Below are 14,577 nucleotides of genomic sequence, written 5' to 3'. Positions count from 1 at the left end.
GAAAGAGTTTAAAAAGTAGTTTCTTCTAGAATTGGACGTTGCCAATTTACATTGGATTCAAACCCATTTGCAATGCAAAAACAAAGTACCGAGCACCTCTCCTTCAAATCTCAGGAAAAATTTGCAGATCTATCTTTTGACTCTAAGTTGTGGCTTGAATTTTCTGGAAAAAAGTTTCACACTTTTTGACTTAACCGAACGTTAAAGCAGAATATTCACCATTAGCCTACATGGCTTAGCAGTCAGGAGCGCCGGAAGCGGGGGGGCAAGGGGCGGCCGCCCCCTTCCCTCAATTTTTCTGCAGATGGAAGGGCAGTGGGGGCAATGGTGCCCTTTCAAATTCATGTAAGCTACTGCACATTTTGCAATATAACAATTTCTGCTATTCGCTTTTAGCCTAATTATAATGTTTCATTTTTGCCTCAAAATAATATATAGGCGGCTAGGCCTACGGCACAAAATTTTGCAACACAGTACAGGCCTTAAAACTCGTTTTTTTGGCAACCATCGTGGCCTACCGGGAGCTCCTTTTCGGCGGCCAAATCTGCGTGCTTGGAGACCAAAATACAAAATAAAAATAACGATAGAACAAGTTAATCGAATTAAACTTGAAACAATGCAAAAATGATTCCTTAGCGTTCTTGAAGTCTGGGCCTGGGCGACGTCCTACAATAGAATCGGTGCACCACGCAATAACTGCTTTATCGGGATTGTAATCCAGTACTGCGGGACCATTTAACGACACTCGCACGAGTGTCTCCCAATGTGGCTGATTTTAAAGAAGTAGGGGAGACCGGGGCGTAAAGTAACACGGGTCGGTTGTAACACTCTAAAGTGCGCCACCCACAGACAAACTGGAATCACGTGATTAACATAGCGCATGCGCCTTTCAGTTCATTTTCTCCATTGAAAGTTTGAGCAGGATTCTTGAAGTACAAACGAAGTTGTGGACAAAAACATACATTTCAGTTAAGAAAGTAACTTTTTTTACTTGTTTAGTTTTTGTTAGTGTTGTTCAACCATTTAACTTAGAAATTTGAAAAGCATACAATCTGATTAAGCATTAATTATAGTTTATTGGTGCATACTTTATGAACTAGTCAGTTGACTGGGAAAGTGGTGAACGAAGGTAATTATTGGCTACCATGGGCCTGGGTCGGTTGTAACAAATTGACTGGGGTTGGTTGTAACATTTGAAATGTGTTACATCTGACCCCGAGCGAAACAGTATAATGTATTAAACTTGTAAATGTTTCATGCCAGCCTAATTCTAACTTTGATCCTGAAGAACTTCGTCCATTACCAAAAGCACCACCAAGACAAATAGTTGGATCCAAACGAAAAAAGATGCAAGCAGAAATTTTAACGGATACGCCAGTCAAGAAAGAAATGGAAGAAGCGGAGAGACAGAAGCCTGCTAAAGCTAAAAGAAAAATAATGCTGCCCAAAAAGTCGAAAAAAAGAAAACAAAATAAATCTAAACACCCCAAAAAAAAGCGAGCCACGCTAACTGATTCTTCGGACGACGAAGGAAATTACTGTTTGGTAGGGGAGAGTGGGGGGAGTTGGGCCGGTGGGGCACGTTGGGCCACCCATATATCTTGCGATACACAATCACTGCATGTCACGTGATGGCGTCATGTGATGCCGTTTCGTTCTTAGATCATACATTGGTGAAGTGAAGTTGATTGCAGTCACCGTTTATGAGTGAAGTAAGAAAGTTTAGTTTTTAGTGTTTTTTTGAAAAATTATCTACTTGAAACGTAAGCATGCAGAACTGTAACTGAAAGTGCTATACTTGTGGCTCATACATATTTATATCGCCAGGGGTTAAGCGTCAGTTTATGGTACTCAGTTTTGTCGAATCTTTCACAGGTCAGTCTGGCAAGTTGTACAAAACAATATGGCTGCTGTTGGGGTAAGTTGGGCCACTTTGAAAAACATTGATTTTCGACCTATTTCTGCATTGTTTGTTTAAAAATGTTTTGTTGTAATTATGGGAGCCTGTACACAATTATCCGAAAGACGCTTGCCGGAAAGGACACATGCCCAAAAGGACACTTGTCCAAAATGATACTTGCCCGAAAGGACCCTTACCAGCAATTGCACTTCCCTGAAAGAACATTGCATAAAATACACTTTATTTTCGGGCAAGTGTCCTGTTAGGAAAGTGTTCTTTCGGGAAAGTGTCCATTTATGATATTAATTCATCATTTGCAGTTAACACTGATTTAGTATGGTTATTTCTTTATTGTTCTGCACACCGGTCCAATGTGCCCCATGCACGACCCAATATACCTCAGGGGTGGGGGTACATTGGGCCGAAAAGTTATCGTTTTTTAAACCTTAATACCTTTTTACCTGAAAGACTTAGAATAAATTCAAAATTCAGAAAAAATTACTCGAAGGATCAAGATCATAATGATGCACAGCGTTCTTAATCGAATTAGAGTTGAGTGATCTAGATTCAAAAATGTGAAAAACGGCCCAACTTCCCCCACTCTCCCCTATGTATGGAACATTTCAAACGAGATTTGGATTCAATGTGTCGTATGTCACTTGTGGGCCCACAAAGCGTGCACCCCCGACCGACATGAATTATTCGTATTTATGTCATAACTGCGACTCGGATGATGAAAACTAATTTGCTGGATGACTATGGTAACCGTACCTTGCCATGTTGTCTCATGTGCATAAAGAAGATATTATTTTTGCTGCTTTTTTGGTTTACCTTCGAGTTGCTCAAGTTGTTGTCAGTAGCCTACTAAAAATCACCAATTTCGTTTATGCTAGTTTAGTAATTCATGCCCATCTAAGCCTGTAGTTTCAGCTGTAGGCTAGTTGAACTTAACAGTAATCGAAATTTGTTTAATAGTAGTAATCCTGTCCTTTCGCACCTTCTGGTTACAACCGCTTTGAGACCTACAGCCTTATAGTAGCCCAATTGGTCTATCGATATTAATACTTTCTGCTACATTTGAGTTTGACATTTCGTTGAAGTATAACAATAAAAATGCATTTCCAATGTGTTTATGCGGTTGTTTTCATTTGTTACAATTCGCCCCTTCAAGTGTTACAACCGACCCATGCCCGGGGCGAGTTGTAACACTTTTTTCATCTTTTTTGAAAGGTCATAACTTTAGCTGTGGACAAGATATTTTTAAAAAACCTGCGGCAACTTATTGCTAACAGATTGTATTTTTATATGGCGAAAGTTTTATTTCATTCATTGGAAAGTTAAACAAGCCATTAGATAATATGTCAAAATTGTTACAGCACGCCCCGGTCTCCCCTACGCCACTCCCCTAGAATTCTGTTTAGCAACGAAAAATAACGTTCGACATGTGTTGACGATGACGGCAAGGTAATAAAATAAGTATTTCAATGATGTGAAGGACATTACTGAAAGAAGCATAATTTTTGCAAAACATGATCAAAAAATGTTTTCCCCTCGGATGTCAACTATAACCTAGTTCTCCTTCCTAACCAACCTAGTTCTACATTTTAAAGTCCGACAGCATCGAATCGACATAAAAACGACAATATTGCCAGCCGATGTAAGTTAGCAGTTCGGATTAAGACTTTGTTAAAATAAACGTCGGGAATTACAAACAAGACTTACAGCGCTGGTGATCGCAGATGGATATATTCCATCAATAACAAATATTCCCGCACAATGCAACAGTGGCGATTATGACGCGCTGACCTAATTTTGCGTCACACTTTGATACTACATATTTTCGACAGTTAATCCAGGATCATTCTATTGCGAAATTAAATAATTGGCTAGAAGAGACCGGCGGCCAAACTTGGCCGATTGAGGAGGTATAGCACCGGCGGTCATTCAAGCACTACTTAGCGGCCATGGCCGCAGGCTGCTTTAAGGCTTGATAGTAGGTTACATCATTATAACATAGCATGATGCCCTTCTTTATATACCGGACACTTGTAGGCTATCATTAGCCTACAAGTGTCCGGTATACAAAGAAGGGCATACAAGGCATACAATACAGTCCGGTATACAATACATAGTGAGCTGATAGATTAGGATTGTCGCTATATCTTATCTTAAAACATGAAAAAAAATTGGCAATTTAGTAAACAAAAGTGCCCTTTTTTCGTAATCTTGCCTCCCAATCAAAAATCGTTCCGGCGCCCCTGTTAGCAGTAACGTAACTTCTGCCTTAATCTCCACGTATATGTGCGTGTCGGTGTTTTCAACGTTGATAAAATACCGTTCCAGCGTAAAACCGCCTATTGACAAACATCGAGCGATGGCTAGACCTGCTTTGTGGATTAGAGCAGTCGCACCCATCACACTGAATAAATATGCTTATTTTTTGGTTTTGTTTCCAGCAGGCTACAAGTAGTAGGCTTCGAGTACGGATAGCTTGTTTTAGATTTTGTTTAAAACCTTTCAATAAATATCACAAACGTATAGGCCTATTTCGTATTGTTTATCCTTTTAACCGTAAAGGGTCGCGAAAAACTTTAGGAGATTAAAAGGAGTCGCGAGCAAAAAAGTTTGGGAAGCCCTGAATCTAGCATATCGTACTCCTGTAGATTACACAAAATTCTTTTTTACTCTATTGTATGGGCCAGGGGCGGATCCAGAGGGGGGCGATATTGGGGCGATCGCCTCCCCCTAAAACCCAAGAAAGTAGCTTTATTCTTCATTTATATGTATATACGATTTGGAAAACAACATATCGAAAGCAATGCTGAATAAGTCTTTCACCATGTTTAAAGATTAGGTTAGGCTACAAGGTAGGCTATAATAATAACATAGTAGCCTATAAGGCTATTATTTCGTCGCAGAGTCTAATTACCGAACGAAATTACTAAAATTTAAAAAGTTTCTAAACTTTTTGCCAGCACTGTAGTGTAGAGCATAGCGATAAATCCCTTAGCCTAGATAAGTTAGTTGACAAAGCAGGTTATTGGCAACTTTGACGGTCAGACGTGGAACTAAAACCATTGGAATTTTACCTTGAAATTGCATCTAGAAACAGCAAAGCTCAATTTTTTTCGATGAGACTTTAGCATCTTGACACCTAACATCATTTGTTAGATTTTCAACAGGTCCTTGAAAGGCCTGCCTTTCGTTTTACTGCATTACTCCCGTTGATTTGTGTATTCGCCACCTAGCGTCGTTTCCCCTTCATTGTTATCGCTGATTTGCAAATGGCAACACTCACCACGAGATTGTCTATAGAACTTTCGAGACGTTTTCGTTTTTGCTGCTAGTTTGCCAGCTAGCCGAACTTGTTAGTTACTGTAGTTTGTGACTGAAAGTTGATTGATTGATGTTTATGCTTTGTTAGCTGCTTCTCTGTTATGTATTTCTACAGAACTTAAGTTTGATAACTGCTATGGTAATACTTATTTGCGTGTAGGCTGAATTCCATATTTGCAGCTTGCTATCTCTCAAAGTTCAACTTACTGGTGAGCGTACTTGTGATGTAATAATGTTTTGTATAACTGAATGTTGACTGTCTACCGTAAACAAACGTAACGTATCTCTGATGTGCGTAAATTGTTGTTAGGCTAATACTTCAAACTTAAATATTGCAGAGTCAATCACTATAGAATCCTTCGCGTACAAGTGCATCATTTGGCATTACTGATCCGGTCATACTACCGGTATGTTTGTTATTCTGAATTGTATGATCAATTGATTTGTGTCGTGAATTGTGGATTCATGTTCACTACTGAATTATTGACCAATAATTTGTCAGCCTAATGGAAATTAGTTCTCGTAAACCGATCTTAACTAGGCCAAGTGAATTGCCACGTTTCTTTGTTTTTTAATGATTATTGACCTAGCGTTATGGTTGTACGGTACGGTAGCCTACGTAATAATTGTGTAAGGTAACATCGCGAATTTATTTATTCAGTGCGTCATTGGCCAACCTGTGGAACTTGTGTACCGTACAGTGGATTGAGAACTGTTTGTCAACAAATTTGGTACGTTTATCAGTTCGACTGTTATGCTTGCTGAATTGTGACTAGTGTCTTATGTTGTGTTATTTCTTGACAGAAAAACCGTATAAACTTCATTGCTGCGAAGCAGTCATTGGAAACCGAGTGATTTCTTCAAGTTGGCGTGCTTTAACAGTGCTCAGTCCTGCCGGGTGGATTAGGAAAATCGTGACGTCACCGGCGCAATTAACTACCACACCTGTTGTGTTCGCGTCGCACACAACATCATTGCTACCACGAAATTGCTCAAGTGTCGACCCGATAGCATTGACAAAAGTCATTTTCAATACCTACAACGGCTTGTTACGTCATATATATAGTGTAGAATCAGTGGAATCTGCTCAAGGTTCAGAGATCCAACTGTGGAAGGAGAAGTGGGAAAATAAAACTGTTCCGGCGACTGCTGCAGTCTTACCGATGACTGCAGAAGAAGCTTTACAACAGTGTGATGAAAATGTGTACACAATCGTACAATCTCTTCTAAAAATGCTATTAACCTTGCCAGTCAACGTAGCATCAGCCGAAAGAAGCTTTTCATCTCTTCGGTCGTTGAAAACCTGGCTGAGGAACAACATCGGCGAGGAAAGACTAAATGGATTGGCCTTACTATACCAGCATCGGGACATTTTAATTGACACAGACTACGTGATAAATCGATTTGCCAACAGTAGAAACCGCAAACTTGACTTTGTGTTGTAGTCAAAATACGACACCTGTTAGGCTGTTAGTATTACCCGTACCGGCAAAGTAGGTATCTTTTTATTTTCGATTTATTTGTGAAGTCCAGAAATAGTTGTTTCTGTTATTGTTAGTTTCTTTTTTGTCTGGTGCAACGACCGTGCATGACACGTTTTCAGGAGGACTATATCTTTTGGTCGTCATTTAATTATGTTTAGCTGCCATTCTATTGTACAAATTGTAGTGTTTCGCTGATCCAAAATAAAAATTTACAATCGATACCTAGCCTATTGTGGCGATTCTACGGGGGTGGAGCATAACCCAGTGTTTTAACCTGGCCCCCACTTTTGTTGCTCATTATGTTGAATGTATGCATAACCTTTCCTCATTGCTCTTTGTAACAATTCAAAACTTGTCAGAGGAATAAAACCTCGAAGTTATACAGTAAGTCTATAACAACCTCAATGTCTGTATCAGTATTGGGAAGACAGAATTACCTGTTATTATCTTTCCGAGGTCAATTTTTAAATTGCCGTGAAACAATCAAGAGTGAAACCTTCAGTCTCAACTGTAAATGCGGCTAGGTTGCTCAGGCTTCAACTTGACATGGCAAGGGCATATCAGCTTTTCATCCCTCCGTTTGTTAAACAACAGCATTGTTGAAGGTTTTTTAAGTTATAGAATTTCAATTTCTCATAATTTGTGTTCGAAATGCTCTCAGAACGCATCAAATTTGATCTAAATTTTCTAGGGGAGACCCCCGTCGTTGTTTGTGCCTGGCTGATCACTTGCCTGAATGTCAATGACATCGCCCCCTCTAAAGTAAATACCTGGATCCGCCCCTGGTATGGGCTGGTATTTCTACATCCAAAAAAACGCCTAAAAATTAAAAGATGAAATTTTATGTTGTATCTGTACATACTGTTAAAATTTGAGATCGTATAAACAATGATTGGCAAAGTTACAAGACAGTAGCCTATAATGATGTCAACATTTTTTGAAACACCCGGTATTTTACATATTTACAAATAGTTTTAACAGTCAAACGTTTTCGGCTTAACTTGAGCCCTTATTAGGAATTTGAAAATTTTATAAAAATGCAATAAATTTCAACCTCTTGAAGCTAACTAGCTAACTGAATAAACATTAAGAAATACACAGCGGTTGAAAACCAACAGTGTGGAAAACAAAATACTGTACATTTGGAAACAGGCAAATAAATAAATATTCTTTAAAAACGTCTGGCAACATTGACAATGCTTGACAAGGCATTAAATTAATTATTGAATCATACAGACGTACATGTCCAAACTCCAGTCCAGAGATTTAAGAAGGAAAGTGAGCTAGCTATAGCCAAATGTTTTCAATTTTCGGGAAGTCACTAGATTTGGAATTGCATGCCTACTTAGGGACAAAGGTAGGAAAATGAGCAATTTAGGGAAATATCTTACCTTCACGCACTTGCTGCACTGATTGAATATATCCCAGTGCAGTTTGTGCTGAAAAATGCACCTAATTTTGTAGCTTACTTCTTTTTGAACTAATCTATCTGCCTCAACCACCCACATCAATTTTTATCCAAAAGTAGGGACTGTTATGTTATGCAGTGAACCAATGGCGTAGCCAAGGGGGGTGTTTTGGGGGTTACAACCCCCCCCCCTTTGGCACGCGTGTGACGTCACGATATTGAGAATGATGCTTTCGGTCAAAAAAAAATTGCCTAATTTTAAACTAAATTGCATTAAAAGAGCGAGTTTTGCCAATACCAAACATTCAAACATCTCAGCCAGGAATTAGCAACAAGAAAACATAGAGACTTACGGTAGCTTTGTTTCCGAAAAATTCCGAAGAAAACATGATCTTATCCTTTTGCTATGCAATCGGACAGCATCATTTTACAAGAATATTCATACCATACCCATATTTTTGTTGAATATGCTCTCAGAATGCACCAAAATCAAAGTAATTTTTCAAAATTTTCTGGGGGAGGCCCCCCAGACCCCCCATCGCTGGGTCGTCAAAACCCCCTCTTTCAAAATTCCTGGCTACGCTACTGCAGTGAACTCTGAACTACAGTTGCATTTCTAGTTGTTCATGATTAGGCCTAAGTATTTCTGATCTTTTGATCAATACCATACTCTGCAAACTCTGATCAGCAACTTCGGGTCTGTTGTATTTTTTTCTCTCGATCTTTTTAGGGGACGAAATCGTGGAACAAAGCGTTCAAGGAACAAAATTGGTTGCACCTGGCAGTGGCGTAGCCAGAAAAAAAATTTGGGGGGGCCAAATATTTGATGAATTGAAGAGAACGACAAAGTGTTTAATTTAAGACATCTGCAGTGGCGTTTCCTGGTGGGTTAAGCAATAAAGCTGATGGGAGGTTAGAGCGTGCCGAAGGCACGCGTATTGTAAGGGGTCCCGGGGCATGCTCCCCCGGAAAATTTTTGCACAATTACACTCAAATAATGAATTATAGCGCTTTCTGGAAGCACTTTCAGGATAAGATTTGTATGAAATTTATAGACAGATAAACAGCTATTAACTCATTCTTCATCGTGTGTCACACGGCCGTAGCCCAGAGCATCACGCAGGCTCTTGCTCTATTGTTGAACTCGGCCAAATCTTGTGCAGAGCACCTTTCTTTTAGATCAGGGCATTCGAGTAGATGTTGCATCGTTTGCTCCTGTTCGCATTTGCAACTTGTGCTCCCCTTGGAATACCCCCAGTGTCTCATCAAGGTTTTACACCTGCCAATACCAGTTCTTAAGCGGTTGAGGCATCGCCAATACATCCACGGTTCACGTTTTCCGGGAGGAAGGCTCTCCATGGGTGTGAGCTCCATATTGGCCAATGTCGGTCCGGCTGCCAGTCCCTCCTGCCATAGTTGAACCCGCACATTGGCGGCGACATCGTCTTGACCTAATGGGACAACTGAAGCAAGGAAACTTTTTCTTGACTTCAGACGCCTGTGTGCTGGAGTTTGGCCATACAGTGGGTGTCTCAAATCTATGTCCTGACAAGATCTTTCCTTTCTGCTGGTCACGCTTCTTCTGATGTTGGGGGGAGCAATTCCAGACAGAATGTGCAGCGACGTGATGTTGGTTGGTTTGAGACAACCTGTAATCAGACGGCAGCTTTAGTTCAGAATTGGGTCAATTTTCTTGGCATGTGCTGAGCGTTCCCACACTGGGCAAGCATACTCTGCAACTGAATAGCATAAGGCTAAAGCAGTTGACCGAGAGTAGGCACGGTTGTCGTGTGACGTGGTGAAGACATTGGTTTCACTTCTAGTGCTTGTTAGCTCTGGTCGAAGTTACTTGTAGGCAGAGATGTACGTATGCGCCGCAAATTCTACGCCGCATACATGCGGCGTAGACTTTTTGTTTGCGCTAACGCTTGCGGCCACATTTTTTTGGATAGTTTGCGCTTGAGGATGCGCCGTAAAGTTTTCGCGGTTTTTTAGCGCATAGCGTCAACGCATACTTTTTAATGTCTTAGTTGTTGTTTGCAATTTTTTTTGTCAAACTGCGAAATGTTGACGTCTTGCAATTGCCCATTGTTCTAGTGTTGTGTCACAGTGTCATCTATTGTTCAGTCAGCTGGAGTTTGTTTGCATATCGCACTACTGCCTTTGACACTCGAGTCCCACGTGGAGACTGAAGTCTTGCAGAAAAAAAGAAAGAATTAGTTAAAACAACTTAGGGCTACTGCGAAATTACTTAGTAAATTACGGGTCAGAACAGGAATGTAATGTAAACAAGCAAGTAGGTAGGTTGGTAATGTCGCTCCATGCAAAATGTAAACAATGACTTGGCTTCGTAGTGTGAAGTTTTTTTAGTCAAGCAGTGTTGAAGGCGTTTGTAAGCAATTGTGAGCACTTTAATTTATATTAGTTAAGTCTTGCATTTTGGGGCAAATCAGAAACTTCTCAGGCAATGAGCAGTGCAGCCTATGTATCTAAACAAACTCAAATATTTGGTCTCCGACCGTGATTGCTTGCATGATGTAGGCTACTCTGTATGTTATATGTAGTACATTACTTTGCCTTTTCCGGTTATTCTTGTTGTAGGCTATGTAGCGTAGTAATGTGTAGGCCTACATACAGTAGGCTATCAAGCTAAGGTAATTTTTACTTGACAATTTATACATTCTGATGCGTAAGTATGTAATTATATATGTTTTGTAACTTGATGAGTAGTTTAGCAAAACATGCATCCAGGGGCCAATTGTGAGAGGCTTTTGAGTAGCCTACTGCTAATAACACTAGTAATGCTAACTATCCCTGAATGCTAATAACAAAGAGTTGTGCAGTTCAGAATCTAAACTTGCTTGTGTCTGGCAGTTTTGTCTTCCATTAACCCACTTTTTAAAAATCTTATCAAAAAAAAGCATAGAGCTTACTGAGAGAATTATGGCATTAAAAGCAACATTAGTCTTATTCAAACGGAATCATTTTAAAAATAGTTTTTTTTATAATGGATTTTCAGGGAGCGACAGTTAGTATATTACTAGGAGCGACAGTTAGTATAATACTAGAATTTTCTTGATAGGCATATGGTACAGTTTCTTACACTACACTATTGTATTCAGGGAATAAATTACGGTAATATTAATCTCCAAGTGAAATGGAGCATGATAATACAAATCCATGGCCCTACATGGAAAAGTATTTTAAGCTCTCTTTTTCGAAAGGCAAAAACTTATATTTTCAATGCCAGATGTGCCTTCCGGCCAAAAAGATAATTTCTTGTAACGAGAAATCGCGAAGTGGCTTGAAAAGTGTGTTGTTTCGAGTGGTTTATACCGTGTGAATGTTTGGCACCTAGCAAACAAAATGAGTTTGCGCTAGAGTATGCGCTAACGCTGACGCCGCCAACTTTTTTTACAAGTTGCGTTGACGCATGCGGCGTATAGTTTTTCGAACGTTTGCGTATGCGCTGACGGCGTCAATATTTTTTGTATGCGCGTACATCACTGCTTGTAGGGAAGGCCACGTAGAGGCTGTCTTCATCTTCCCCAATTAACTCATTAATGGTAGCTCTTACACACAGACGGGCAAAAATTGCGGTTAAAATTAGAGTTCACAAAAAAACTTAGCTACACAAAAACTACAAAAAAAACCAACAGAGTAAGCGATTCTGAAATTGCTTTCACAGATTAGTTAAAAAAAGCGTAAATCGCGTAAAGTTTGCGCAAATTACGATTTGAAAAATTTATTGGTGTCTTTCTGTGTGTCTAAAACAAGTTGTGGGGGTTGTTAATAGCCAGATGTCTTGAAAAACAATATAAATTTATACAAATTATATTATATTTTCAACAAAGGGTTCAACTTCGGAATCCAAACTTTGAAAATTTCGCGGGGCCATGGCCCTTTCGCCCCCCCCTGGCTACGCCTATGGCACCCGTTTCAAAGCCTGTGGCACCAGTTTCAAAGCCAGCTAATAATAATAATTTGTTTAACATGTTAAATGCAAAAGAAGCGTGGCCTTAATTAGCGATATTCAGCCAATTGGCCAATTCTTCCCGGCTGTGCTTTGTTAGAGATCAAACTTATCACAGGAAAATTTGTACTGGTCTTTCTTGGTTTCGTCTATTGTTAATTAAAGTTTTGATAATTGAAGAGTTTCATTATAATCTGAATTCATTTGCTGCCGTGTAAGTTTGCAAAACTAATATTCCAAATAAATATATGGACATAGGTATATTTACCACACTACTGTTGCCAGATAAAAAATCCTGCCCTAAGTTAAAAAATGTTTAGAGCCGTTAAAGATAAAAGCTTGTGATTTACGAATGTTTGATACATCCTGAGCAAAGAACAAAACCCTGACCTTGGCAGCACCTGCCACAAAAATGCTCATTAATCACAACCATGGCAACCAGTGGGTAAATATAACCACTTTGTAAATATTTATACAGCCTATATTGTTATGAATATAATAAACTAAAGAGAATGTACAGCACCTACTGAGACTTTAAAATTGAAATCATGTTTTACTGTGTTAATTTAAAGCAAACTATGAGTTAAAACTTTCAAGGTACGGTACCACAATATTACTTTACTGTATAAATTTTCTGTGGAATCTTGTTCATTTTATTTATTTTCTGATACCTGTAGTCCTGTACTACTGTGCTTTCATTGTCTTTGCATAATATTATATATATAATATATATTGTTTCTGCAGCACGTTTATTTTTAATAATGCGTTTGTGCCACTCTTGTTCGATTAACACAGAATTCACTAATAATAACAAATGGAGCTGGAGTGGATGCATTATAGAGAACCATAATGAGTATTTTGTTCTAACAACATTGGCTCCACTTGCAAACGGATTACTGTGCAAAGATTTGAAAAAGCTGTACAAATGTTCATTTAATGACATGTCTGCTTATCTGCTGAGTACCAATGTATCTATCATACTAAAACAGTCCTCATTGGAACATAGACAGTTTTTGGTAAGACCTTCAGTTGTTTGGCAGAGTGAAAAACTTGAAAGTGAACTGACACGTATTTATTGTGCTCCTGCTATTGCTCGAGGTAACGAATCTACAGAAGATGCCAAGCGACCTTGCTGTCATTTACATGGTGATGAAACACTTTTATCATGGTTTGTCATATTTTCATTCAATGAAAAGGTAAAATTTGACACTAATGCATGGAAAAATGACTTCTGTGGCAGCAAAGATAGTCAACTAGGCGTAAAACCATATCGAGGCATGGCTATATGGACTAGCTCATTCCCTTTCAATGAATCAGGTCTTCAAGTTTTTAAAGGTTGTATAAGCAAAGGCATCATTTGCAATATTTTTGAAAAAGCTGTCATTCTCATTGATGCTTGTTGTCTGCCTGGAGCTGAAGGCTGTCCAGTCTATGCTGGAGAATTGAATTTGATTGGTGTTGTGTTATGTTGTGTAGAGTTAAGCAGTCATCAACTATCTGGTCTTAATATTGTTTGCTCCATTGAAGAAATAAAAAGGTCGTTTCATATCCACTGCTTTAAAGTTAACAAAAACTTAACCAACACTCAGCTGAATGTCTTTAGAAAAACTACAAGTTACTCAACAAAAACTAGCAAACCAGATCGTTTTCAAGAAATTGCAACTGTGTCATTACATAATACAAAAGGCTGGGGTTCTGGGGTGGTTGTTGCAATAAACACTAAGCCAGCAAAAATTTATGTAGCAACTTGTCGCCATGTTGTTGAGTTTTCTTTGAATAAGACATTGGAAGCAAGACTAAGCTATGGGTCTAGAAGCCGTTTGTGCATGCCTGGAAAAGTTGTGTATGCATCAAACCAATCTTGGCTTGATTTTGCTCTGGTTGAGATTGCATGCACTAATTCTGACGCTTCATTGGTACATGCTTACATTGGCAAGTATATGCATTCTGTTGCACCTGACATTTTTCTTCTCAATTTTTCCAGTGAATACAGAAAAGGTGATGATGTGTTTACAAAGGGACATTGTTTATTTGAAAGTAGTGACCTTTCTCCCACTGTGACTGCTGGTGTTATATCAAACATAGTTTACCATCATTCAAGCCTAAACAAGTCTCCATTACCACTTCTTATTCATTCTAATTGCATTGTACTTGATGGAGCAAGCGGAGGTGGTCTCTTTAGCACAGGAAGCAGTGTGTTTTATGGTGTTATTGTTAATAATGTGAAGCTGTATTATGAGCATGAGAAATTTGTTGTATACCCTCAAATTAACTTTATTTTGCCATGTGCCATATTTATGCCATGTATTTTGCTTTTTATTCTTGGCAAGCCTAATAGCTTCCAGTCCCTTGATATTTTATCTGCTGATTCTCAACTGGAAAAGTCTTGGCTTTTGAACAATAACAAAGCAACCCATGCTACTTCTACATCAAAATTGTAGGTGTAATTTCCCAACACAGAAACTATCATTATTTT

General features: G+C 39.0%; 1 protein-coding gene across 1 annotated transcript; it reads left to right on the top strand.

Annotated features, from left to right (window-relative positions):
* Positions 1–12,858: 12,858 nt before the first annotated feature.
* Positions 12,859–14,563, top strand: LOC145775553 (peroxisomal leader peptide-processing protease-like). Its single transcript, XM_082586852.1, has one exon. The coding sequence runs from the start codon at positions 12,863–12,865 to the stop codon at positions 14,540–14,542; it is 1,680 nt and encodes a 559-aa protein (XP_082442978.1). The 5' UTR covers positions 12,859–12,862; the 3' UTR covers positions 14,543–14,563.
* Positions 14,564–14,577: the final 14 nt, after the last annotated feature.

Source organism: Aplidium turbinatum, chromosome 8 (assembly GCF_918807975.1).
Source record: "Aplidium turbinatum chromosome 8, kaAplTurb1.1, whole genome shotgun sequence".
Taxonomy (NCBI): Eukaryota; Metazoa; Chordata; class Ascidiacea; order Aplousobranchia; family Polyclinidae; genus Aplidium; species Aplidium turbinatum.
Note: the sequence above shows the minus strand (reverse complement) of the source record. Positions and strands in the feature narration are given on the sequence as shown.

Excerpts from the sequence above, each read along its gene's own strand:
- LOC145775553 (XM_082586852.1), top strand. The coding sequence starts at position 12,863 with ATGCGTTTGTGCCACTCTTGTTCGATTAACACAGAATTCACTAATAAT.